Source organism: Lynx rufus, unplaced genomic scaffold, assembly GCF_022079265.1.
Source record: "Lynx rufus isolate CCGP_SWC_20201006 ecotype Redwood Valley unplaced genomic scaffold, mLynRuf1.p SCAF_5, whole genome shotgun sequence".
In the NCBI taxonomy this organism is placed as follows: domain Eukaryota; kingdom Metazoa; phylum Chordata; class Mammalia; order Carnivora; family Felidae; genus Lynx; species Lynx rufus.
Window position 1 is genome coordinate 20,692,863 of NW_025814867.1, and position 26,949 is coordinate 20,719,811.

The 26,949-nt window shown below is 38.7% G+C and overlaps 1 protein-coding gene across 1 annotated transcript in view; it reads left to right on the forward strand.

The window, feature by feature from the left end:
- ZNF385D (zinc finger protein 385D) overlaps positions 1-26,949 on the forward strand; it is a 180,733-nt gene that overhangs the window by 72,009 nt on the left and 81,775 nt on the right. Inside the window, exons 3-4 of the mRNA XM_047098566.1 lie at positions 10,504-10,554; positions 26,573-26,735. Coding sequence (XP_046954522.1) covers positions 10,504-10,554; positions 26,573-26,735 — 214 coding nt within the window. The remainder of the gene's footprint in view (positions 1-10,503; positions 10,555-26,572; positions 26,736-26,949) is intronic.

The following is a 26,949-nucleotide window of genomic DNA, read 5'->3' on the forward strand; positions in this document are numbered from 1 at the left end:
AGGATAGGAGCTGATCGCTTCGGGCGAGAGATGCTATGTCATTATGCAGGTTTAACAATTAACGAGAATATATGCACCCACTGTTGTGGCTCTTTATTAGCAGTCAGCAGACTGGATGTTATAATGAAGAGTAGGTCAGAATAGTTCATCTCATCTTAGCCCAGAGAGGCTAGTCAAATGGTTTGCCACAAAGAACTTGGCATCTTAGCCTGCCATGTGACTTTTTTTTACTTTTAAACAGTAGCCACAGCGTATAACCTAATGCCAAACTTCGAACATCAGCCCCAAAGAAGGGTCTGTGTTTATATATTCATAAAACACTCAGTTGTCTGAAAAAATTCATTACAATTTATTGGAGGCTGATATGAAAGGACAGACCTTTATTTTGAATAACTCAAGAGTTTTCTCCTTCTTTTTGTCTAGTGTTTTCCGGGTGGATATGTTTAGTTACATTGTAGTTCGTTGGCACATTTCATGTTGGCAGAAAATTTAATGCAGATTTTGGAAAGTGAGACATTTGGGGTGGGATCCAGTTACTAAAATTTTACCATGTAATCTCTAATTTGAAACATGTTGTCAATCTTTAAATTAAAAAAAAATGCTGAGAATTAAAAGCTCAGTGAAAACAGAGATTGTATCAAAGGTATTTCCACCAAAGGTATATAAATCAGTGTGGGGTTTTTGTTGTTTTTAAACAAACCACTGTATCGCTGAAGAACCTTGAAAGAGTAGGCACTAATGTAGTTCTATCTCATGAAGAGATGTATTCTCTATAAAAAGTTTCTCAATTCTGGTTTACAGGAGAATGACTTCAGTATCTGGAGGTGGAGGAGAGGAATAAGTTAATTATGTTGATTTCAAAATGGCACCCATATTTGTTTCTTCAGCTGAAATCTCTTCCTCAACTTCATATTTGAATATCAATGGCTTAGTTACTATTTTCACCTGGTTAGCTGAGAGATAACTCAGATTGAAAATGTTCATAACTATAGGCCCATTCCCTTCTGCATTTCCCTGATAATGGCAGCTCCATGTTTTTGTTTCATCTGGTAAAAATATTGAAATCACCCTTTCTTACTATCTCGCACCCTAGGTTCAATGTTACACAAATTATGTTAGTTCTACCTCCCAAATATATCCAGAATCTGACCTCTCCACCACCTTCTTGCTACCACACTGGTCCAAGCCACCATCATCAACTCTCATTTAGATGATTACAAACATCCTCTTAATTATTCTCTTAGCTTCTACTCCTTTTACTCAACATTTTTAACTTGGTAAGTTGAAACCAGATGGCTTTTCTGTTTAAAATCCTCCAATGTGGTACGTTCCCCTTACATTAAAAGGCAAAATCCTTAGACTGGCTCTCCAACCCTATGAAATATGGACTTCGGGAGCCTTTCTGACCTCTTCTCCTCCCATCACCCCCTCAGGTGCTCTTCTGCAAACACATTGGCCCCTTTTGCAGGGCCAGGACTGGAGTAAGGCAATTGAGGCACTCAGGCACAAACTTTAATAAGGGTTGCTAAAAAAGTGAGTAATCAGAATGAATATTAAATGCAATAGTAAAGAGGTAAAATTGGCAGACTGTGGTCTTTATGCTGGCCACCCATTTTTGTAGATAAAGTTTTACTGGAACCAGGCGAGTGAGGCAGGGTTGTACAAGTACGGGGTCAGATCCTGTCTTACTTAATTTGGATATTTTGTCCACAATAGATTTTGTTTGTTTTGGTTTTAATTTTTTTAAATATTAAATATTTAATTTTTTAAATTAATATGAAAATATTATTCATCTTGATCCCTGAATTGTTTAGTATCCCCTTAAGTTTTTCTCCTGATGCAAATACCTCACTTACCTCAACTTCGTTCCAACCGAGCTCTTACTATACCTAGAATACACCTGGCTCATTCCTACCTCTATGTCTTTGCATGGACTCTCTCTCTCTCTCTGCCTGGAATTCCCTTTCCTCAGATTTCTACATTTTTTAAAGCTTTATTCAAATATTATCATCTCATGATGCAACCACTGTGTTTAGGATTTCAGCCCCTGCCATTCCTCCTCTCCTTACCTGATGGTTTTTCCCCTAAGAACTAATTACATCCTAATATACTTCATGATTTACTTATTTATTATGTTTATTGTCCACTGCCAAGTAGAATATAAGCTCTCTTGGGACAAAGACTGTTTGTCTGTTTGATTCACTGTTTTATCAAGTACTTAAGCAGTGCTTGATATGTAGTGCTTAATAAATATTTATTGAGTGTATAAGTTAATGGCTAAGTAAATATCAGGATGCTCCCCTGAGGTAGATAGATGATAGATAGATAGACAGATCGATGTCGAAGCTTCATTTCACCTAAGCTTTATGATATGTCAGCCCTCCCCCAATTTCCTCTTCTTTCATACTCAAACCAGGGAAGTCCCATGACAAGGAACAGAGACATTCTTAGGGGAGATGGAAGAAGCTCCCTTTGCCCTAGTTCATTCACCCTTAGTGAACAAATATGGTCTCCCTCCTGTGAGCTTGCTTTATTTTCTGACTTCAAAATATTTGGTCTGTCCAAGGACATTAGATGGCTTCACAGTGGATCCAGGCTTTGCTTGGTAACTTAATACCAAACACATTGTTAGGGCCTTCCATCATGTAATGCATCCACAAATAAGATGAATGGTCAGTGATGTAAATACCCACATGTTAGTTAGGTTAGGGGAACGGTAAATGAAAATGAAGTGAGCTTTGTTTCCAGATAAGTTGTCACTGTTTCATCCCCAGGAAGATTTAGGATGATCAAGGGCTCTAGCAGCACCTCATCTTAGAGGACATACGGGAATATTTAACTGTAATAGATCCAGCTCCAGCTCCCCATTTTTGGTTCATCTGGTAAAAATGTTGGAATCACACCCTGTGTTCAATACTATGCAAATTATGTTAGATCTGCCTCCAAAATAGACCCAGTGATTTCAGGGTATTTTCCGAATCCCAACGGAAGCCCCAGTCTCCCGCAGACTCATGTATATCAGGAATAGAGACAACTATGTATCTAAGAAAACTAGCGGGTGACAAGCCGTGGCATCTGGTCAGGGCAAAGCGGGATCACAAATAGACATGAACAGTGGCGCCACTTTGCTTTTCCCTTTGTGCATGTCGGCTCATGTGGAGCAGTGAGCATATGTGGAAGTGACTAGTTAGAGGTACATCATGGGTTAAAGAGAGTTTCTAGCCTAATCTTCGAAGTTAAATTACTTAGACTACAAACTTTTCTCCTCTCTATACAAATCCAAGCTGAAAGAACAACAATAAAAAACCCAAAGTGGATGTATCTTCCCTTTTCGAATTCTTTACCCATTAGAGCACTTTCCCTTTATTCTTATTCTGCCAATTCTTTGAGTTGACTTGAAGATCCACAATAATTATTCTCTGTGCCTAACAAAACAGGAACAGATGGAGACATACATTTTTCTCTTGCCCCAACTCTTGACAGCTGCCATAAGGTGAGATCTTCATAGATATTACAGAAGCCCAGGTTTCTTCAGTAACTCAATAGAATACTATGACACTTCCTAATAACCAGGAGTGAATATTTTCTAAGATTTTGTGCCATGGAAAAGATGAGGATCACGGCTGTGGGATGATTCAGGGACCTCTTAAGTGTTAGGTGTTCTACAGGGTTACTGTTCACCAGCAGTTAAATGAACAAAAAGTAAAAAAATATTATCAACTTTATTTGATAATTCATACCTAGAGTAACCGGATTCTTTAGAGGCAGAGTGATGGCTGCCGACCTTCCTACTTTCTTGCCATCGCGTAAAAATCTAGGCAAATTGTTACATCCCCATTGCCTTGTTCTCTGGATGACTTAGCCTAAAATGGAAGAGTCCGAGGTCCTAAGAAGACATTATCTGAAACTCAGTCTACACATCTGTCTTCTGATCTCAATTTTATTTATGTGGAAAAGAGAGTTGAGGAAGATTTAAACACCTGGACTTCTTTCCATGAGGCTCTAATTCGCCCTATAGAGGCAATTGCTGAAAAGAAAACAAATAAACACAAATGGCAGCTAAATATTTCTCCTTCCATAATACTAGAAGGCATCAGGGGTGTCTTTCATGAACTATTGCTTCAAAAGCCATCCATCACTGCAACAGTTTTCCCATAGATTAAGGGCTAGATTTGCATTCTAAATTAGTTCTGCCAACAGCTGCTGTAAGATAACTTGGCTGTAAGTTAAGAGTTTGTATTTGATCATCTGCCAGTGAAGATCATAAAATTCAGCTTGGCAACAGAATTTAGGAAAAGAGGTCTCCTCAGCCCAGCTGTGCTTATCCGACTGAGTGGCGGGTGTAAAAGCAGTGCTCCAGCTCTCCTTCTCAGGTCAGCATGTGAGTGATTTGTTGCTGAGGGAGTTTGAGCTTAGTTCCAGTTTCTTTGTGTAAGAGAGCTAAACTACCTTTTGTTGAGCTTGGAGAGGGGCAGGGGAGGGAGGATTATTTTAAGCCTGCTATAGTAAACATTCTAGAGTGTTGATGTGGCAATCTGTTCGAATCTTTGCATGATGCCTTGATAAATCACCAAGACCATCATTTCAGCTTTGCACCTCGTCCACAAAATGCAAGTTCAGATGAGAAAGGAGTTATTTTCCAGGTTACTGTCTGCGCCAGATTCATGAAATGGAAAGACAAAGGGACCTTGGATCAGGCTGATCCGGTCTCAGCACATATTTGTTGTATGACTTTGAGCCAGTTTGTTTAACTTCTATGAATCTCAGATTCTCGTGCAATGAAGATGATAACACTACTGTGCAAGATGTCACTGAGGCTTAAAGGGAGTGTTGTAAGCAAAGCAACAGATTCACAGTAGGATTTAGAGTTAATTTTCTTTCCTTCTTGTATTTGATACTGGCATCAGAATGGTCATGTTTATCAAACTTGGTGTCTTTCCAAAATCACAAATTACATATCTGTGGCAAGGATTGCTAAATGTCCAATTCTTCCTTTATCTTTCTTCATCAATTAGATGATTGCATGTTAATTGGCCCCTGCCAATGTGTTCTATCCTTTTGGCCGATTCTTCTTTCCAGTAAGGCGTTAAGCATACAGAGTCACTAAGTTATTTTTTTAAATATAGGTAGGAATTAATTCTAGGAGCAATTTGTAGCTTGACTTAGTAACTGACAGGTTGATTCTGGGTTTTCTCTTTCTCTCTTTCTAATCCTAAGCCGCAAGATCTTCTATAATAGATGTGGGTTTGACCTAACATTTTTCAAAAATGATATCCAGTGAACTGCTGTTCAGGTATCAGACAGTTGGCATTTTGAGTCATATAGATGGATAATAGATGCACAGCAATAGTTATAAGTAAATTGATATGCCATTGACAGATTCGCAAAAGGTTTGCTCCTTAGGATTAGTGCAAGATGACTGGAGTTCAGATGCTTAGAGCACCAAAATGTTCCTGAAAGAGAACTGGCTTTGATTTCCAGATATGAGACTGTCAGTGGTCGGCGGAGGGGTGGTGGGAGGAGAAATAGGCATTTTCCAACTGATAAGCAATCGCTCGGTGCTTGTGGTTTTCTGGGTAGGGAAAAGTTTCTTATGTCAGCAATTCATGCGACAGGCCGGTGATGAAGTGACTTCCTCTGCTCCTGTTAAATGGTGAAGTGCTTATTCCTCAGTCCATTGGGAAGATTTAGAGCCGCAGCCTACAGGGCGAGGGCCACCTGTTCTTTCACTCGCTAGAGGTTTGGTACTACATCAGTAATTTCAGGGACCTGTGATGGGTTGTGGCCTTGTTTGTCACTATCGCTTTATGCATAACTCGTCAATTGATGGCAGTGATTATATCCGTCTTCACGGAATACAGACTCGGTTTGAATCGCAAGATCTTTAACCCTTGAGTTTCAGGACCTTGAGTGAGGCAGTTGCTCGAACTCCCAAACCAGAGGGTAGTGATATTTTGTAGTGCCAGATAATGAACCTCACAGGCTATTTTTCTTTGTAAAGTGCTTTGATTTACTCCCTTACCTGTGTTTTTGAACACACGGTGTCTGAATAGTTTCTGGCCATCGTAGGCATTCAGTAACTGTTGCATAAACTCAACATGTGCTGGAATGACTTGGTGAAGGATGAACAGCAATGGGAAGAAGAAGAAGGGGGAGATTGCTGGAAGTTGCTGGACATATTTCAATTTGGAATATTTACTCAGAATATTATCTGGTGTATAACTGACAGATACAAACTTGTATACAACTGCCACTTGCATTTGTTTCAGATATGGGGCACAGAGGATTTCATTTAAATTTTTTTTAACATTTATTTTTTTTTTAATTTTTTTTTAATGTTTATTTTTGAGAGAGAGAGAGAGACAGAGTGTGAGCTGGGGAGGGGCAGAGAGAGAGGGAGACACAGAATCCAAAGCAGGCTCCAGCCCCCGAGCTGTCAGCACAGACCCCGACGCGGGGTTCGAACTCACAAACTGTGAGATCATGACCTCAGCTGAGTTAACCAACTGAGCCACGCAGGTGCCCCGAACATTTATTTTTGAGAGACAGAGAGACAGAGTGTGTCTCTGAAGGGGCAGAGAGAGGAAGACACAGAATCTGAAGCACGCTCCGGGCTCCGAGCTATCAGCACAAAGCCCGATGCGGGGGCTCGAACTCACAGACCACGAGTTCACGACCCCAGCTGAAGTGGGATGCTTAATTGACTGAGCTACCCAGGCACCCCGAGGATCTTGTTTTAAAAGTGTTTTCTATCAGGCTTGAGAATTCATATTGGAACTATAGCTAGAAGGAAGCCAAAATGTTCCCTTTTTAAGAATATTTTAAAATCTAATTATCAGAAATCTATATTTAGTTAAATATGATGTTGAAGAGAGTGAAATTTTTGCAGCATGTACTATTCATCACTGTGTTCTCCTTCCCACGTACATCTTTTCATGCCCTCCCCCAATCCCCACTTGCTGACATTAGAATGGGCCATGTGAAATTGCTAATTTTATAGGTCCAAAGTGGTCACATGCTGGCAGTTTAATATGATTCATGCATATGTGCATGCAAATACATTTTGGTTATTCTAACAGCAGTCTAGTGTGGGAGAAGCACACTTCATCTGAAAGCAAATTGCTCATTTTGCTTTTTCTTTTCTTTCTTTCTTGTTTTTTTTTTTTTGAATGGAAATCTAGAAATCCCCTAAAAGCCTCATAAGCTGCACCAGGATTGGTCTCTGTGTCATAATAATAACAGTGTCGTGAGCAATCATAGATATAACTATCATGTATGGAGCATTTAATGTGTTTAAATTCAGTGACTCCTTAATCCTTATGATGATGCCAAGCTTCCCGGGGACTGAGTCTGTCTCCCCACCCCGCCCCCTTTTTTTTGTTCTACCACCACAGCCCTAGTATCTCGCACATAGTTTAGTACATGGGGCAGATTATAACAACATTTGACGCAAGCATCAATGAACAGGTAATCATGGATTGTTACTTCTACTTTGCCAATGAGAAGCTTGAGCTTTAAAAAAAAAAAACTGCATTGGGGCGCCTGGGTGGCTCAGTCGGTTAAGCGTCGACTTTGACTCAGGTCATGATCTAACGGTCTGTGAATTCGAGCCCTGCGCGGGGCTCTGTGCTGACAGCTCAGAGCCTGGAGCCCGTTTCGGATTCTGTGTCTCCCTGTCTCTCTGCCCTGCTCACACTCTGTCTCTGTGTCTCTCTCAAAGATAAATAAACATTTTAAAAATATTTTTTTAAAAAGCTGCATAAACTCCCTGTGCCCGCAAGCAGGTGGAACCCGGTCTTCTGACCACAAAGTCCTTGAATATCATTAGAGATCCTGCTTGCCTGGAGCCACGGCAAAAGGGAAGATACATCTTTTGACAGTTTGAACTGTGGTTTTATTTCCTGTTTTCTTGAAAAGTCTTGAGAAAATGTGACACAGATCTGAATTATAGAGCCAATGAGAGAGTGGGAGTTGAAACTAAGTGTGATGGTAGTCAAGCCTCCGGGGCATTTAATTAAAAACAAACAACAGCTCTGAGGTTTACCAGAGGGTACATGGGTGGGAGGATAGAATTAAGGAGAGCACTTGTCCTGATGAGCACAGGGTGATGTATGGAAGTGTTGGATTGCTATATCGTGTACCACAAACTAATGGAACACTGTATGTTAACTAACTGGAATTAAAATTAAAACTTAAAATAAAAAAATAAAATAACATTATGAGAAGAAACATTAAAAAATATATAAAATTTAAAACCAAAAACAACAATAAAAACACTTTATTTTCCCACCAAAAATTAAAGGAAAAAAATAAGCCTAGAATGTGCCTTTTCAGGTAAGCTTAACAAGAATGAAAATACTTGAAGAAGAAAAAGAAATGTTTCCAAAACCTCTATAGCTTGCTCCCTATTTCTTTTAAATGTACCATGATAGCAGGATAAAATGTTTTAACTAAAAGGTACCTTGATAACATCCCACCCTTTCCCCTTGAGTCTTAAGAGTCCCAAAGAAAGTTCCCAGTAGGCAACTGAAGGGGGATGAACTGGCATTGGTGAGGAAGAAGACCGAAGTGTTAGGGATTGATTTCCTGCCCCCTTCTACTCCTACTTTATAACAGAGCAGATATTCTGTATTCCATCTTACTTACAAGTCTGGATTGTTTCTTTGCCACAACTTTTAAGAACACAGCTGTGTTGGGGCGCCTGGGTGGCTCAGTCGGTTAAGCGTCCGACTTCAGTTCAGGTCATGATCTCACAGTTCGTGAGTTCGAGCCCCGCATCGTGCTCTGTGCTGACAGCTCAGAGCCTGGAGCCTGCTTCAGATTCTGTGTCTCCCTCTCTCTCTCTGCCCCTCCCCTGTTCATGCTCTGTCTCTCTCTGTCTCAAAAATAAATAACACATTTTTAAAAAATTAAAAAAAAAAACATAGCTGTGTTACAGGCTGTGGTACAGCCTTCATACAACCCTAGTATTAGGTTGGGAACATCAAGCCACTTGCCAGTAGAGAAATCATGTATTAGATGACCATGCATATTCACAAATTCATTTACCTCTCCTCTCAGTCCCTAAAGAGATCCATTAGTCCCTTTGGATGGGCATCAGGGATTCCTTCCTCCCTTATCTCCTCATCATCATTTCCTATTTTACTTTTCTCTTCCTCTACAGACATGCTGATAAGCTGTTCTCTGTATTTCTGCATTTCCCCCAGAGCTGACTCTCCATCATCTGCTTCTGTTTGGTTTTTCTTTAGCTGTATCTACAGCAGAGAAGGGCAACTTTAGATCTTGTATCCTCTGGGCTCTGGAGGGGGTGCTTAGACTTCTCAAGTTCCTTAAAATGAAATACCCATAAAGCGAACTTTTTTTTTTCCTCATGCTGAGGGTCTATTTTAACATAACTCTTCTAAATGATTATGAAAACATTCCTAACATCTTTTCTCCCTGTCTTGCTAAGACTACTAATGTTGTCTTCTCCCTTTAGTATAGCTTGGAGCTGATAGAGGCAGTTAGTTGAGGTTCCCAAAGTGGGGGGGAACGTCTGAGAGTTGGGTAGAGAAAAAGCTCTTCCTTCCACAAAAGGGTTCTAATGTGATGAAAAGATATTGAATCAAATACCAGGATGGAGACTCCAGACTTTCTCATTCAAATTTAGTTTTTATTTAAGGCGCTGAAGTTTTGCTTGTCCAATTTGATCCTCACAAAGTAAAGAATAGACTTCTCTATAATAATTTTGCAAATGAAGAAACTGAGATTTGGGGAATAATAACTTTCTTAAGGTCATATAGTCCATGAGTAGAAAGCCAAATATTAAATTCAGAACCATTAAATCCAAACTTCATTTCATTCCATTTTACTAAAGTAAGACTTATGCCTAATGCTTAGCTTATAGACCTGGAACCATGCTCTTTTGGGTTCTGGGCTATAGTAAGATTTATAGAAAGGTTTAAGTACTGTATTTCATTTGTGTGTGTGTGTGTGTGTGTGTGTGTGTGTGTGTGTGTGTGCATTAACACACCTATTGTGAGGCGATATTTCTTCTTCACTTGAAGATGGTGAAAAATGAATGGATGTTTCCAAAAGGGACTTGAGGTCTATAGATGAAATTCATGTAAGATTGAAAAAAGAATCACAAGATTATCTTGGTGTCTGCTGAAAAGATGTTTTTTTAAAGGCATGAGTAAATTATTTTATTTTTTTTAAGCTTCCTAAGTATGTGATGAGAAAGGACAGCCAGGAAAAAGGAAGACACATAAAAAGCCGTGGATGTGAAGGGCTCCCGAAATAAAAGTAGTACTTATTTTTGAAGTGCATGACGTTAAAATTTGGGGGAGTGTCATCAATCACTTGCAGGACTCTCTAGGAAGGAGCAGGATCTTTTGATTTATTGTCAAAGTCAAATAGGATATCAGAAACTGAAATTCCTTTGCACTATGATGAGAAGATATTACTCGGCTTTGATGAAAATACTGAGAAAATCCTCAGTCATAGTTCCACCTTTGGTTTCAGGTAGAGCATCTGTGGAAACTGGGTGTGCTGTCCATACCAGAAATTGATTTGGTAAGGATTGAGAAGGTAATATATAGAGGTGATTTGAGTCCATCCATATCTATGGTTTAGCACCACATCTAGGTCTTTCGTTACCCTAGGCTATCCAAAGAAATACCCAAAGAAAGATACATCACAAACTTCCCTCTTTTAGAATCATGTAATTGTAGATTTTCAGAGTACTTCGGTCTTCATTTAGGCAAAGACTAGCTAAAAAAATAAATTTGCAGACTTAATTGTGACTATCTGCTCACACACTGTTTCTTCTTTTCCTTGGCTGGGAACTCTGTTTATCTAGATTTAAAGCATAATAAGAAGGTAAATGCATTTGTTAGTTTAATATAACCCTGATTGTTGTGTAAATCAATCAAAAGATGTATACCAGCTCTAATAGTCAATATTTTAATTTTCCTACGTAATAGCCAAAATACCTGTACTTCATCCATTGACACATGTCTTCCAAGTGGTGATTTCAGAAATTCAGGCCCTTGCATTTTATGGTGTTAGCATCTTCAGAGTGTGGCTTCTAAGGTGATTGTGCTTGTTTGATCCAATGGGCAGAAGAGAAAGAACCTAGAAAACTATGCTTGGGAAGTTTTAGTAAACCAGGGTGAGACATATTGCAGGTCCTTTACACTCAGAGTCATTGTCTATTACTCAACCACATAGCTACCTAGGTGTAAGAGAAGTATAGTCTGGCTGTTTGCCAAGGAAGAAGAAGAAATAAATTTCTTCTGTGAATTCCTGACATTGTGCCCCAGAAAGTAGCTAGTATATTACAAAAATGATTCTGTTTTGTTTCTGTGGTAAAGATATAGGATCATAGAAGAAAGTAGGAAATGTACTAGGGCTTTTTAAATTTTTCTTTTTTTTACATTTTACTTATTTTTGAGAGAGAGAGAGATTGAGACGGAGCACAAGTGGGGGAGAGGCAGAGAGAGAGGGAGACACAGAATCAGAAGCAGTCTCCAGGCTCCAAGCTGTCAGCACAGGGCCCGCCATGGGGCTCGAACTCACAAACCGTGAGATCACGGCCTGAGCTGAAGTCGGATGTTTAACCGACTGAGCCACCCAAGTGCCCCTATCAGGGCTTTTTAAAAAAATCTTTTCTCCCCTTCTGGTTATATGTGTGTGTGTGTGTGTGTGTGTGTGTGTGTGTGTGTGTATGTAATTCATTTATACATATGTATTATACATATAATGTATATATAATATATAGTTCATTTTCCTAAATATTTGTGCTAAAGACAGAACTATTTGAAAAGTTCTTCATGTGGTAATGGAAGGATCATGAGTTTTGGAAACAAGAAGACCTGGTTTCAGATATTTCCTCTCTGGCTTACTCCTTCTGGACCTTGGGCAAGTCACTTAGACATTATGAATCTCAGTCTCCTCATCTGTGAAATTAATATAATAAACTCTAATTTTGATAAAATCCCTTCATAGTATGTAGAATGTATTAGTTGGCAAATATTTGGTATTTGCTGTTTTTATCATTATCTGGGCACCTTTATGTTCTTTTTTCCTTACCTGAAAATCTACGGAAAGGATTTGATTAGTTATATTTACATTAAGCTGCTATAACAAATAGGCCTTAAACTAAAGAGACTTGAGAACATGGATGTGTATTTCTCTTTTACTGGTTTTCTGCACTGAGCATGTCTGGTCGTCTGGTTCCATGTGGTTTTGGTGACTTAACAAGTCATGGCCATTCCAGACATGAAGGATATTGAAGACCGGAGGGTAGCCAATTTAAAATACTAATCTATAGAGGAAAGTCTAAGTTAAGATTAGACTCTTATTTAGTCTTTATCTGAAAATTTACTTTCAATATAACAAATAAATCAGTTTACTGCTTATAAACCTTTTGTACCATTGCTCTGTTTTAGGGACTGGGAAATTTTCAGGTGAAATGGTTTATGTTGGATATATGAATGAACTTGGGAGACTAGTGGGGAGCTGTGCCTTCACTTTTTAGCTTGTTGCTTACAATACCAAGCTATATCACCTCTCTCTAAGAGTGGCAATCATCATGAGGGTGTGAGAGAAACAATCTTGATTAAATACAGAAATGTTGAAGATATGTTAATAAGTAAAGTATTTTATGTAACAGTAAAGAGTGTGTTCTTAATTTTTATATAATAACATATAATTAGTTCAACAAATAGATATTGAGCAACAGCTACTATAGGAAACTATTGCTGATAGGAAAAAAAAATCTCTGAACATCTGAAAGGATTAATATTAGATGGTTTGTTTATAGGTTATTTTGTATTATCCCTTCTCTTTATTTAAACTTTCAAGACTAGGGGCGCCTGGGTGGCGCAGTCGGTTAAGCGTCCGACTTCAGCCAGGTCACGATCTCGCGGTCCGTGGGTTCGAGCCCCGCGTCGGGCTCTGTGCTGACGGCTCAGAGCCTGGAGCCTGTTTCCGATTCTGTGTCTCCCTCTCTCTCTGCCCCTCCCCCGTTCATGCTCTGTCTCTCTCTGTCCCAAAAATAAATAAACGTTGAAAAAAAAAATTTTTTTTAAACTTTCAAGACTTTCTACTCTGAGGACTTGGATAAAAAAAAAGTAAAAGTATTTAAAAATAACTCATTAATGTTATTGAAAATGTTTACTCATCTTTGTGCTTTTATGAATGATAGAATCAAAATGCAGGTCTGTTTCCAGATATCCACTTACAATATGGAAACATATGTGAGCAGAATTAGATAATAGTGCTTAGTTCAGAATGATAGTGTCAGATGACCGAGTTTGCATCTGGAGGCCGCCTAAATTGGCAACTGCTTGACCAAGCATTCAGATCCTTCATTTATTCCAGACCTTTCCAAAATCCATTGTTTTAATCAATTGATTAAGCATTAAATGATCCTATTCTGTATTACAGTTGCCAACAATACATATGTTATAAAATCCAGTGGACACTTCCATAACTCCTTTTATCTGACATAGCAGCCACAGTCAGTAGTGACTTCCCTTCCAGAAGTCGTTATCTCTCTTGGTTTCCGTGATACGAGATTCTTCAGGGGCTTATCCTATTTTCATTACTACATCTTCTTTATCTCCTTTTCTTGATCCACTTCCTGTAATGCCTATCTATTTGGAATGCCCCACGGCATAAACACTAGTTGAATACATAAATATTTAAATGAACAAGTAAATAAATAAATGTAATCTTAAACCTAAAGGAGGGACACTAAATAGCGTTTCAGGATTTGGGAGCACAATGAGCAGGGGAGCATGTGGAACCCTTCCGCTTGAAGGATTGCAGGACTCACCATGCAAAGGTGCGCACACAGCATTGGCTAAGCAGCCTCAAAGAACAGGGGCTCCACAATTCCTTATCGAAAACGGAATTTTGGAACGGTTTTGCAAACTTCATGCTTGATTTTTCCCTTGGTTTCCATGCAACTTGAATCACTGACTCATTCTTGAAGTTCTTTTGTTGTTTTAATACATTAAATTAGCTCATTACAGCTGAATATGTAGTGGAAAATAGCATCTGTTTACACTGTAATAATATAAAAATTACTTACTAGTAACAGAATAAAGAGCAATTTGCAAAAGCTAATCATATTTGTGCACTTGTCTGCAAAAAGTAAATTGTTAATGTATGCCCAAGGGGGGAATCACTTGCTGGTTTAAGCATTGGAAGCGGTGATATTAACAGGCATCACTTAGACAACTCTGGTATTTAAGATTGGATACAAATATCCCAACTTGTCATGAAAATATAGATGTTTATTAGTTTTGTTTTGACCCTGGTAAATTCAAACAATGTGGAGATTCATATAGTATCATAGAAAATTCAATGGTTAGAAATTTCTTAATATTTACAAAGTCAAAAAGTTTTAGTAAGTCTTATTTAGAGAAAACTTTTTTTGACTTTTCTTAGTGCTAATCACAAATACTATTGGAAAAACATGTCAAAAGCAGCCCCCCACACCCCCCAAAGCATTAAAATGAAAGAGCTGTTTAAAAATTGAAAATGAGTCGACTTTGGCTCAGGTCATGATCTCATGGCTTGTGAGTCAGAGTCCCGCGTTGGGCTCTGTGCTGACAGCTCGGAGCCTGGAGCCTGCTTCGTATTCTGTCTCCTCTCTCTCTGCCCTCCCCCACTCATGCTCTGTCTCTCTCTCTCTCTAAAAATAAATAAATAAATTAATTAATTAATTAAAAATTAACACTTGAAAATATTGAAAAAAATGTAGACAAGATTCTTAGATTTAGTGATCTTACTGAGTTGTGGGGTTTTGTTCCTTCACATGTAGAAGCCGGAAAGTACTTAAATTTTATAATTATTGACTTGTAAATGTCACATGTATAAACAATTTTAAAACCTGATTTACAGAACAAACCCTTTCTCCTTTGGTCATCACAGATAGAGGGCTTCTGTTTTGTTTTTCTCCCACATTTGTCGGAGGTGGGGTGGGGGGGAGAAGGAAACCTAGATGAAGTTAATCTTTAAATTCCCTTTTTCCAGATGCCAGGGTGAGACCTATTCAACTAAGATGGTCTTACTTCAGACATGTTAATAATATTCATTAAGCACAGCTCTCTTTTACATTCAGTCAGCCCTTGATTAGTAGTCTCATCCTGCCTTGTTGCTTTTGACCTACCCTTTAATAAGATCTCTGTAAGTGGCTCATTCCATCCGCTACAATTTTAACTGAGAGAACAGCTCACTGTCATGTCTGGAGGCCACCTCATTGTGGCCTTTAGTAGTTGGACTTTTACCAAACCTCATTTTGCTGCTCTAGCGAGAGAACTTTTATCCTCATGAATCCAGCCTCTAGAGACCCAATGCTGAGATACAACATTCTATATATGAGAGAAGTGTGTCATTTATTCCTAGTTCACTTATGTTGGTGCGAAGTTTAAGAAAGGAGTGATTCACCATGTGACTGACTTAAGCACTTTAAGGAAAGACTTGCTTCGAAGCTAAGTGCTGAAGTATACTTGAGCTCAGTGAAGAATTTGGAAATATGTTCTCCCATACACGACCAGAGTCTTCATTCACTCATTCAAATGTTGCAGCTGATTAAGGATTGTGTTTCAGTGGTTAAACAGGAAAAAATCTTTTATTTGCCTTTCAAATGGCATTTCCCAGTGGCTTCAGTTACCATCTGTTTCTGATAACTCCCCAGTTTAGCTCCAGCCTAGACTTCATCTCTCAGTTCCAGACCACATAGCTAATCGCAGAGCCCATATTTTACATAGATGTTTTAAAGACTCCTGAAACGCAACGTATCCCAACCCAACTGACGCTCTTTCCCCAGACATTTAGATCTCTGTCACTACCGACATTTCTGGGGGGATGGAACCTCCAATCGTGTGTTTGCAAGAACCAGAAATCTGCGAGGCATATTTGAACCACCTCTCAAAGGTCATCATCAATTCTTGACATTTTTAACTCCCACATTAAGCAAATCTGTGCCCTCTTCTCTCTCTTCTTTGTCTTTCATCATCTAATTCTTAGCGTGGCCAACTCTTCCTTTGGCCACTGCGATAAGAATCCACTCCTCTGCTCCTCTCTCACTCTGGCTCTCCTCCCATCCAGAGTTCTTTGCTCTTGCCGAGTGATCTCACAAAAATGCAAAATTTGTGTGTTTCTGTGTTTCTCAAAGCCATCAAGCAGCCTTCCATTTGAATAGAGAGTAAAGAATATAATCCTTAACCAAGCCTACAAGGTTCTCTGTGCAAGAGCTGACTTGTGCCCAATAATACTTCCTGATGCCTGAAGGCTTCACATTTTGGGATATAAACAAATATCGCATAGTTTTCCATACTGTGTTTACAGCATCAGCATCGCTTTATTGGAACTGGCATGGAAAGAATTAAACTAGGTAGACCCTCAGAATGTTGCTAATAATAGTATCTAAAGCATGGGCCTAAGACAGACTCTGAGGGAAATTCTATGAATTAATGACCACAAAAATCAAGATTTTTTATTTATGAGCTTAATATCTGTGCACTATTTAGTCTTACTTGTGCCCTTTGCAAGGTGAGCCACTATGAAGTTGTATAACAGGTTGTTTTCCATGTTCCAGTCTCTTTTGGACTGGGAAGAAGAGCTACGTCTGTGGTCTTTGCAGTTAGACAGGTACACACCGTGCATTGCCCTTACTATGTGGTCGAGTGGTTCTAGCTTCCAGAGTCTGAGTCTCTTCATTTGTAAAATGCTCACGGTCAGTGTCATTCCCTCATAGATCTTTGTAAGGAATGGGTGCGAATGTTCATATAAAGCCTTTAACACACTACCTGGCACAGACGAGCATTCTGTAAATGCTTCAAACAAACATCCACTGTGTAAAGGGACAGCAGGGTTTCCTTAATGCATTCATAACACACTGAGTTCCTCCACCAGACATCACTCAGGGAAAAGAAACCCTCTGGCCAGAATTCCACCAAGGGCTACTGAATGCTCACAAGGGATACTGTGCTATTAACACCTCACCATTTGTGGAAGTTTTCTCTAAGCCTTAAACTCTTGGGATTAGAGTGCCTAACACAACTCCTGTACCCATGGTCAATCATGGGAAATAAATATTTTTTTTATGCAAAAGGAAGAAATTTTGGTATAACAAGACGTCAGGCATTTATGCATGCCCAGACAACTCAATCTTCTGGAGTCATTGCCATTGTTTCTTGCCAGCTCACCCTCCCTCCAAAACTTAATCCAAGGCCATAGCCATTTCTTTCTGCAACTTTGGTTGTAGGAAGCTAAAAATGACAACAAACACTTTTTTTCTGCCTACCAAATATTTTCCTAAGTCCAGGAAGAGACCATTATTAGAGCAGTTGGGTGATTTTGCTGGGTTTTGCCCATAAAATGTCTCACCTCAGATCTCTTAGGTCACAGGAGTATCTTGGGGTGGGTCCAGTTGGAATAACTTATCTTCTTTAAAAGTATTTTGTTTTCTCTCCTTCCTAATCCCACAATTTCCAAAAAAATAACAGTTTATTCACAATTTTTTTTTTTATTTCCAGAGTTCTAACCTAGGCACCAAATTGATTTATACAGATGAACATTAGCTTTCTTTTATTTTGACCAAAAATAGCCATTTATTTTTATTATTGAACCCCCATACCAAGAAGCCTTAGGTACTTTGAGATAATTTACTTCATTGAATTTATGAAGGCTTTGCCAATTTTTCTAATCATTGGCATTTTTCCTCCTGATTTTGTAGATGTTCTTTATATAATATGAAATTTAACCTCTTTGCAGTAGGATTTGCGAGTATTTTTCATATTTTTTCAAATGTTTTTACTCTGGTATTTTTTATAGAGGTGTGTAAATGTAATTTATCAGTCTGACTTGTCTTTGTTCTATTCTCATAACTACAAGAACGTCTGGCCGCAGTTCTGCGAGTCCTTTGTGAATGAATGGACAGCAGCTGGAACACAGGTGGATCATGCCTATAAGGGTCTAGGTTCTTGACGTTATATGTGATATCATTCTTCATCTTTTCCTGGTGTACCCAAAGTGCTTCAGAAAACTGTTATGGTGCCTAACACTGACAAAACATCTGCCTCAAATATAAACCATTGTTTTGTGAACCCAGTAAATCCTATTAGCAATTGCATGTTAATTGCATGTCTTAGAAGTTATCTTTGGGACACGTCCATTAAAGTTGCAATCAGGACAATTCTCAAATTTATGAATTAGAGACTAGAAATGCTACAAAATTGGGATGCCTGGGTGGCTCAGTCGGTCAAGCATCGAACTCTTGATCTCGGCTCAGGTCACGATCTCACATTTTGTGAGATTGATCCCCACAGTGCAGAGCCTGCTTGGGATTCTCTCTCCCTGTCTCTTTGCCCCTTCCTCTCTCTCTCTCTCTCTCTCTCTCTCTCTCTCTTCCTCTGCCCCTCCTTCACTTGCCCAAGTGTACATGTGCGTGTGCTTTCTCTCCCTCTCTCAAGATAAACACTAAAAAAAAAAGAAATGCTATAAAATTATAGAGGGAAGCCCTTTCTTCATTTATGGAAATGTAGGGAATTTAATAATTTTTCCCCAATGGAAGGTACTCTTTTTCAGAAAATACAGGGTGTATTTTATTATGTGGGTTTTCAGGGAGGAAAATGGGTTAACAATGTCATAATTAATTTCTCTATATTGTTTTAGAACATAATATATTTCATTTTGAAAGGTTAAAAATAGTGTTAACAGAAAATAGCATTCTCCGAGTACTGAAAATTACTATAGGAATTTAGTCTTTCAGATAAATCTTAAACTGCAGAGTCATCACTGGAATAATTCATTGCATTTCCCAGATTTAAAAAAAAACTTGTTAGTTATTTATCAAAATTTTTAGAAAATGAAACAATCTCGATATTATTCCTTTGCTACGTTCCATGCAAAGAGAGCGCCTGTAAATAGCACAATTTGCAGTTGACGATAAGCTTCTCCCTGAGAAAAAATAATAGTTTGTGTTTGTGCCAGATGCTTTTCCAGCATTAAGTGCCATAAAAATCCCCTAAAGTGTGTTCAGCAGATAAGGCAAAGTGCCAAAGAATGGCAAAGAATTAAGTTGAACCCTGTTCACATACAAAATCCATTGAGACACCATATGCATATTTCCATTTTAAAATCAAAATGTGAAATTAATTCAACATGCATTTAATCGGCACCTATTTAGAGATCCATCCTAGGTTCTAGGGACAGAATGATGAGTAGCATCAGGTCTTTCTCTCTCTGTTGAGAAATTCACTCTCTACTAGAAGAAACAGACATTTAACCCTTCCTGTGTCAGTGACAAGTGTTATAATGCAGCCATACCCAAGACTGCAGGGAGGAGGTAACATGTGATGAGTAGATATCTACCAAGTAAGTAACCGTTCTCTAGACAGAGGGAAGTTGTCATGCAAAGGCTTGAAAATTACTTCTTGTGGTGGTATTTTCTGTAAGAGAATACAAGGGAGGCCTGTCCCTCCCTGATCTACACTGAAAGTGGTTGTCCTCTCTAGAGAGCAGACATCGTGACGGTGAGGGTCACGACTGTGGGGTTGTGCCAGGGGGCAGGCAGGTTGCCTGGAGGGGGAAGCTGGAAGTTATTTAAGGGAAGCATACATGTCATGCCAGGAAATAAAGACATTTTTCTCTGTTACTGATGCCAACACCCACAACAGCTTGACCCTCCCCTACAATTAGATTCAACATTTCTAATTCCCCCCACATTTTAACTAGCACGTGACAATCACCCACCAAGCAAAGCATTAAATTATGGGCATTGTGAAAAGGTACTGAACATTGGCTGAGCAATTAGGCAACATGGTTCTTCTGATTTCTCTTAGTTTCATACAAAAACCTTTTTTGTGATTATATCACTAGAATTAAAACTCACTTAAAGTTTCTGGCTTACAGAAAGCTCCCATCAGTGTTGACCAAACTTAGGCAAGGCCACATGTTCCTTTTGACTTCATTACATCATTTGTACTAGCTTCTAGAACCCACTGTTAGCCATTGTCCCCCCCATCAGGACCCCACCACTAGAGGTCAGTGAGGCAGCTGTCTGGATTGCAAATGCACATAAACCGTGGTTTCACAGCAGGAACCAGACAAAACCTCTCAAATTAGCTCCTCTCACTTAAATAAGTACTTACTTTATCACTCACATTACATACTTGAAAACATTAAAGAGTTAATGTTTAAAAATCATGAAGTTTGTAGATGTATTGAGAAACTTTGAAGAGGTAAGTGAGTCCATCTAGATTACTTTTTTCACAACTACATAAGTACTTAGTGACAAGGTATTTTCTTTGCTTATAAAATCAGAGTTACCTAATGTAGCTGAGAAATTGTGACATGCCTCTCTTCTTTTACTTTATTATTTTTTTTAATTTCTTTCTTCCAGTGCGTAGTGGTACTGTATAAAAATCACTCTACTCTTGTGGCATTATCTCTTTTTTTTTTTCTATCTTTTTTTCTATTCCTGTGACTCTTACTGTTCATTTCTGTATTGAAAAGCACAGAAGACAGGAATACATTTAAAGTAAGGCATCAATCACTTGAGCTCAAAGAGAACACTCTTAATTGAATCGTGTTTTTCACTTTAGGGCTCAGTGCAAGTGAATTTTCATTTTTATTTGTAATGTAGTCATCCACTTAACATGTGAGCTACATAATCACACGTTAAATTAAGTTATTAAATACTCCTTATGGGGCATGTAATTAAGGGAGAAAAATACCTGTATCACGTCATTTTGCCCACTATATGGGAGAATTTGAAAGGTTCCTGTATCCATTGCAGGAGGGCAAACGTAAAACAAAGCACTACTCTTTCAGTTCCTTCTTCAAATGTTTTGTTAAGTGGAGTAGCAGAGAAGGCGTTCTCCCAGCTTACCCGAGTGGTCTTTATGTGTCTCCTGGCTAGAAGTTTCCCTCAGTAAAAGAGCCGTGAGTGCATGATAAAAGAAGCTAGACATGTCTAACACTAAGTCAGTTTGTTGCAAATAAAACAGTGGGCCATATACTTGTTATAGTAATGTTTTAAATGTTGTGCTTGATTTTATTTATTTTTTTCATAGAGTTGGGGATGCCCCCCCCAAATGAATCATAGCAAAGCATTCATCATAAAGGTAAAACTAATGGGGACAGAGGGCCAGGCTGCAACAAAAATTAGAAGAACAAAGGTCAGAATTGCAAAGAGAAAATTGCAAGGACTTGGGAAGCACTTCTGTGAGACTTTAGAATTGTATGGAGGTCACCAAGGTTGATTTGCTCTTTTGTATCTATCCCTCTTTGATAGAAGTTCCCCCAAGTGCCTGTGTATAGGAGTTATTTTTTATTTCTTGTTATGTCTTGGTTTTTCTTGGGTGATACCCATTGTTCATATTTAGTAAATATTAAATTTTCAAATGATTAAATATTAATCTTAAAAAAACCTAGACTTTGGCTATTTACTAAAGAAGGGCCCATCTTTGAAGAAAACGCTCTAGTATTTAAGATGAGTGGTTCTGAAACTTTGATATGCATTGTAAGCTTCTGAGGAGGTTTTAGAACCCAGATTGTTGAGCCCCAGCCCCATCATTTCTAACTCAGAAGGTCTGGGATGGAGATTGAGAATCTGCGTCTCTAGTAACCCAGCTGCTTCTATGGCTACTGGTCTGGGGACAGCTCTCTGAGAACTATGTCTTTATTTCTATCAACATTAAATGAAGCTGGGAGTTGATAATGAAAGAATTAAGATACAATAATTAAGACAGAATACGATAGAATAGAATAGAAATCTGCTGCTGGTATATACAGAAGTGATATTCTAAATGTTTAATAGGCCGCTGACCAATTTTTTTTTAAATCTTTTAACATTTATTCATTTTTTAAGAGAGAAAGACAGAGAATGAGCGGGGGGAGAGGCAGAGATGGGGAGACACAGAATCTGAAGCAGGCTCCAGGCTCTGAGCTGTCAGCACAGAACCTGACATGGGGCTAGAACTCACTAACTGTGGGATCATGACCTGAGCCGAAGTAAGATGCTCAATTGACTGGGCCACCCAGGCACCCCATCTACTGCTGACCAATTTAAAATGCGCACTGGCCCTAACCCATAGGGCTGAGCCTGTACACACTGTTTTAGTATTAAACTTGAGTGAATGTACACAACATAGAAACAACTGCACGTAGATTAACCAAAACATTAAACTTTCCTGAAGTAATTTTTTAAAATAATTCTGGGGGCGCCTGGGTGGTGCAGTCGGTTAAGCGTCCGACTTCAACCAGGTCACGATCTCACGGTCCGGGAGTTCGAGCCCCGCGTCAGGCTCTGGGCTGATGGCTCAGAGCCTGGAGCCTGTTTCCGATTCTGTGTCTCCCTCTCTCTCTGCCCCTCTCCCGTTCGTGCTCTGTCTCTCTCTGTCCCAAAAAATAAATAAACGTTGAAAAAAAAAATAAAAAAAAAATAAAATAATTCTTAAAATGTAAATCTAAAATAAGTGTTTTAGAACTTAGGATACTATATCATGTTTTGTCGTTTATTTTTTTTTTATCTTCAAAATAATAATCTAAGCCAAAATTAAAAACATGAGGTAACTTATTATAAAAAAAAGGAAAGAGAGAAAGAGAGAAAGAGAGGAAGGAAGGAAGGAAGGAAGGAAGGAAGGAAGGAAGGAAAGAAAAAGAAAGAAGGAAAAAAAGAAGGAAGGAAAGAAAGAAAAGAAAGAAAAGAAAAGAAAGAAAGAAAGAAAGAAAGAAAGAAAGAAAGAAAGAAAGAAGGAAAATTTATCTGGCTCAGGTATTATCTCTACCCCCTGCCCCAAAATGGATCACAACTTCTCAATTAACTACACTTTACTTTTCTGATGTTGCATTTTAACATGATAACATTCATTTAATTTTCATACAGTTTCATATGTGGCAAAATTACATATTAAAAACTAACAAAGACTACCATGTTCCTTTTGAAATCATGTGTTTATGAAAATTAATATTGGTTGTGGGAGCTACATGTTTGTGCTAATAATAAACTTAGTTTTTAAAAATCATATTAAGATACCTTGTATTAAGGAGACATAGAATAAAAGTGTACAAGGTATTGATGCTAATGAGATAAGATGATAGATACATATGAATATTCACACAATATTATTCTGTGAGTTTCATAAGAGAATAGGGGTTTATCAAGAAGTCTCTTACTTACATGAGTAAAATAAATGTGTGGGTGTATGTGTGTGTGTGCGTGTGTGTGCGTGTGCGTTTCAAAAGAATGAGACTTCTCTCCCAATTGTGGCCATTTAACAGTTATTTTTGTCTACTTTGGGACTTCAGTTACATTTAAACTTGAAGCCATTTTGAAATGCTGAAGATAAAATTTGAAGATGAGAAAGTATGACTGGCTACTGATGACTAGGATGTGGTGATGACATTTAAAGTGGCATCATTCTATTCTGCAGGAATGTGTGTGCATATCTTTAATGTCAGCACTTGCCTCTGGGATGACACTTGTTAGATTTCATGCTGTCATGTGCTATTTCAAGGGTGGTAGAATGACGTTTATTATACAACACCCTAATATTACACTCATTATTTAAAAGGAAGTTGTCAAAGCCCAGTTTCTATTGTTCTGCTCACTTCTTTGTGTACTATGATCATCTGATTCTGTTTCAGTCTCAAAATACAGAATGCTGAAGTGTGCCATAATGAAGTAGTCCACTTATTTAACCTTGGAATCATTCTTGTGAAAAATAATGGGTTGCTTGTGTCCGATGGTCCCCAGGTTTCTGGGAATGACTTGATTCAGAGGCTAATAATAGGAAACAGCCCCGAGGGAATATGAGGTGGTATGGTACATCCAGTGCCTCTCTGCCCAAAGGAAAAGCAGCCGAGGCCCAAAGAAACATCTCTGACCAACTGCTGCTTTCAAAAAATCTCCCAGCAGGACTCCCTCTTAGGCTACAGCTTTGTCTGTAGTCACAGAAATATTAGATGGGGCTGAATAATTGATTCAGTCCAGGAAGTGGCTGAAAGGGATACAGGGAGCTCACTGGATATACTTCCTTTGCACAAGGAACACACCTTTATACCACACACCTCTATCAAGATGGATCAAGATTTATGGGGTCAACATGCAGAGACTAGAAAATTTATTCCGGTGTAAACCAAGAGCAGTCCAATAAATCCTACGAACATTAAATAAAGGTCTAATGTAAAATATCCAGAAAGGGTTATCTGTCTACATTTGGTTTCCAACTTGTATGCCCAACTCCTCCCCACCACTTATGCCCTGCACTGTCATAATCACATTGACGCCTCCAGTGTTACCAACCCCTCTATACTTTACCATTCCCCCTAAATTCTCTATGTCCTGATCTCTCCATAGCACTTTGGATCTCTTTTTTTTTATTTTCAAATTTGGGGAAGGCTTAGTTACCTTTTTTTTTTAATCAGATAATTTTTAATTGAAATAATTATTATCAAGATGCTTTGGGACTATTACTCAATTAACAAGTGAGTATACATTTTTATTATGTTTTTAATAGATCAGGTGTCTCACTTGGGAGGGAGCCCACCAACTCTTGTTTATTCTGTCACCCCCTTCTCTCTATGACTCCCTGAGCCATTTCACTGGATGGAAGCATTGGCTTAGCTGTGCCTGTCTGTGGAGAGAGTATTTTGGGGAGGTGTAAATACTCTCTTCACTTGCAGGGGTTCCTTTGGAGTAAGTTTCTTAATATCCAAAATAGTGACATTCACCTGGTCCTATGGTGTGTTAAAACAGAGTCTTGCCTGATTTGAAATACTACTGAGAATGCAGATTTGCAAGGAACCTTAAAAAAAAAAAAATATATATATATATATGTATATATATATGAGGTATAAATGGAGATAGCCCTGTTAATATAAACCCTGTCTTTTAATACATATTACATATAAAACATTCACTTCTATGTCAGGAATAAGAATGCGGACAGAGAGAAGAGAGGAACTTTGCTTTAAGAGAAAGTGTGTAGCCAGCTGTCTAGAGAAGAGGACCGTCTATATTGTGGATTTTATTAAAAATGCATATTGCCCTCAAAAGGTAGGGCCAAAGGAATCGATTTGTTAAGAAGGAGAACTAGGCAGGAAAAAAAAGGACACAACTCTGTTCATCAAAGTGGCATTCTTTATGTAGAATCAGCCCAATCCAACCTATCATTGGTTCTTCAATTAACTATAGCAAGTCTTAACTTCACATTTTGGCTCGCACTATGTCTTTTGATGTTATGTGTTGTTGGAAAACTCGTAACTGATGCATGAGTGTCCTCTCTGTTCAAACTGTTTCTAATATATGATTTCCTTGTCCAGTGTTCTTTCAATAAGGGTACCTAGTCCTTTGAGAATATTTGTCAGAATGATGCAAATGAAGGTGTGGATTATTTCTTTGCCTATTTACAAAAAGACATTATACTACAACCCTACTTACCACAATTGCTGTGACAAAGAGGACAGTGTGGTTATTATTTTTTCTGGCAAAATGGAGCCAGAACATGGAGTGGAACATGGATTTAAATAAGTCACGGGAAGCAATGGGTAGTCTGACAGACATAGTCCTCCACTGAGATTTCTTCTTTGTGGGGTGTCTTTTTAAGGGTTTTGAGCTGGGAAACTTTCTGATCTAAGAATATCTCTGCCCACTCCCCTCCCACCCCAAGCAGCAAAGACTCCTTGTTTTCCAATAAGCATTAATAAATATAGGATTCTTTAAGATGATTTTCTATCTCAATTAATGTGTCTCTCCAGGAACAACAACAACAAAATCATGTTAAGAAAATATAAACTTTGGAAAATGTATATTACTGTTTAAGAAAAAAAATCTCACAAGGCACAGGTAAAAGAATTGTTGTGGCTCCATTAAGTAGTCAAAGCACATTGGAGCCTCCTGACCATGGACCAGGGCATGAAAGATCCATGTGTTTAAGGAATGCCAGTCCCTTGAGTTTCTCAGACTACCTCTGTAGGAAGCAAGGAGAAAGAAAGAATCAGAAAATTGCCCAGCTTGTGTGTACTTCATTTGGACTTAGGCAGTACATTTGCTTTTGAACTGTCGAACTTCAATTTCAGTCTCCAGGGTGCCCACTTCCCTTGTTATGTGTGAACTTTTCCTTGTAGACACCTGTTGGGGATTGCATTAATAAGACACATTGTAGAGAGAGAAAACACATTTCCTGAGCCAAGAAGATGAGAGCTACTCTTTTCTGGGGCCCTTGTTAATCTTTGGGAGCCCAGCATCCTCTGTGGCAGAGCCAGAGGAATATGGGTACAAATTTTTTTTTCCCCACTCCACAAAGAAAATGTTGTTGATGTGTTAGTGTTCAGCTACATTTCTCTCAAGAGAAACAATGGAATATCTCTTACTTCTGTCCAGAGGTTTTAGAACTTGAATCCCATTGCTTTCTAGCATCATTCTAAATAGAACCCTACTGTTTGGCCACTGCCAGAATTAGCTTGAATGGTACCTATTATTGAAAGGGAGTCTGTATTTGCAGTAATACAGAGAATGCCAGTTTAGAAATGAGCCTGATTGCACGGTTCATTTTGTTCTCCTTTGTAGAGCCAGGCTGCGGCCCACTACAAAGGCACGAAACATGCCAAGAAGCTCAAAGCACTGGAAGCCATGAAAAATAAGCAGAAATCTGTAACTGCCAAGGACAGCGCAAAGACTACCTTCACCTCCATCACTACCAATACCATCAATACCAGCTCTGACAAAACAGGTTAAGCGATGATCTTTGTTGTTGTTGTCATCATCGTGGTTTGGGGGTTCCTTCCCTTGTCTAGACCCATGTCTGTTTCCTTATGTTCCTGCCGCATCGATTCATGCTTGATCCATCTTTCTGTGTAATGGTAATTGTGTCCCCCTCATTTTCCCAATACCCTTCAGCAACTGATTAAGATAATCACTAGTTATGTTGCAGATTTTGCATTTGA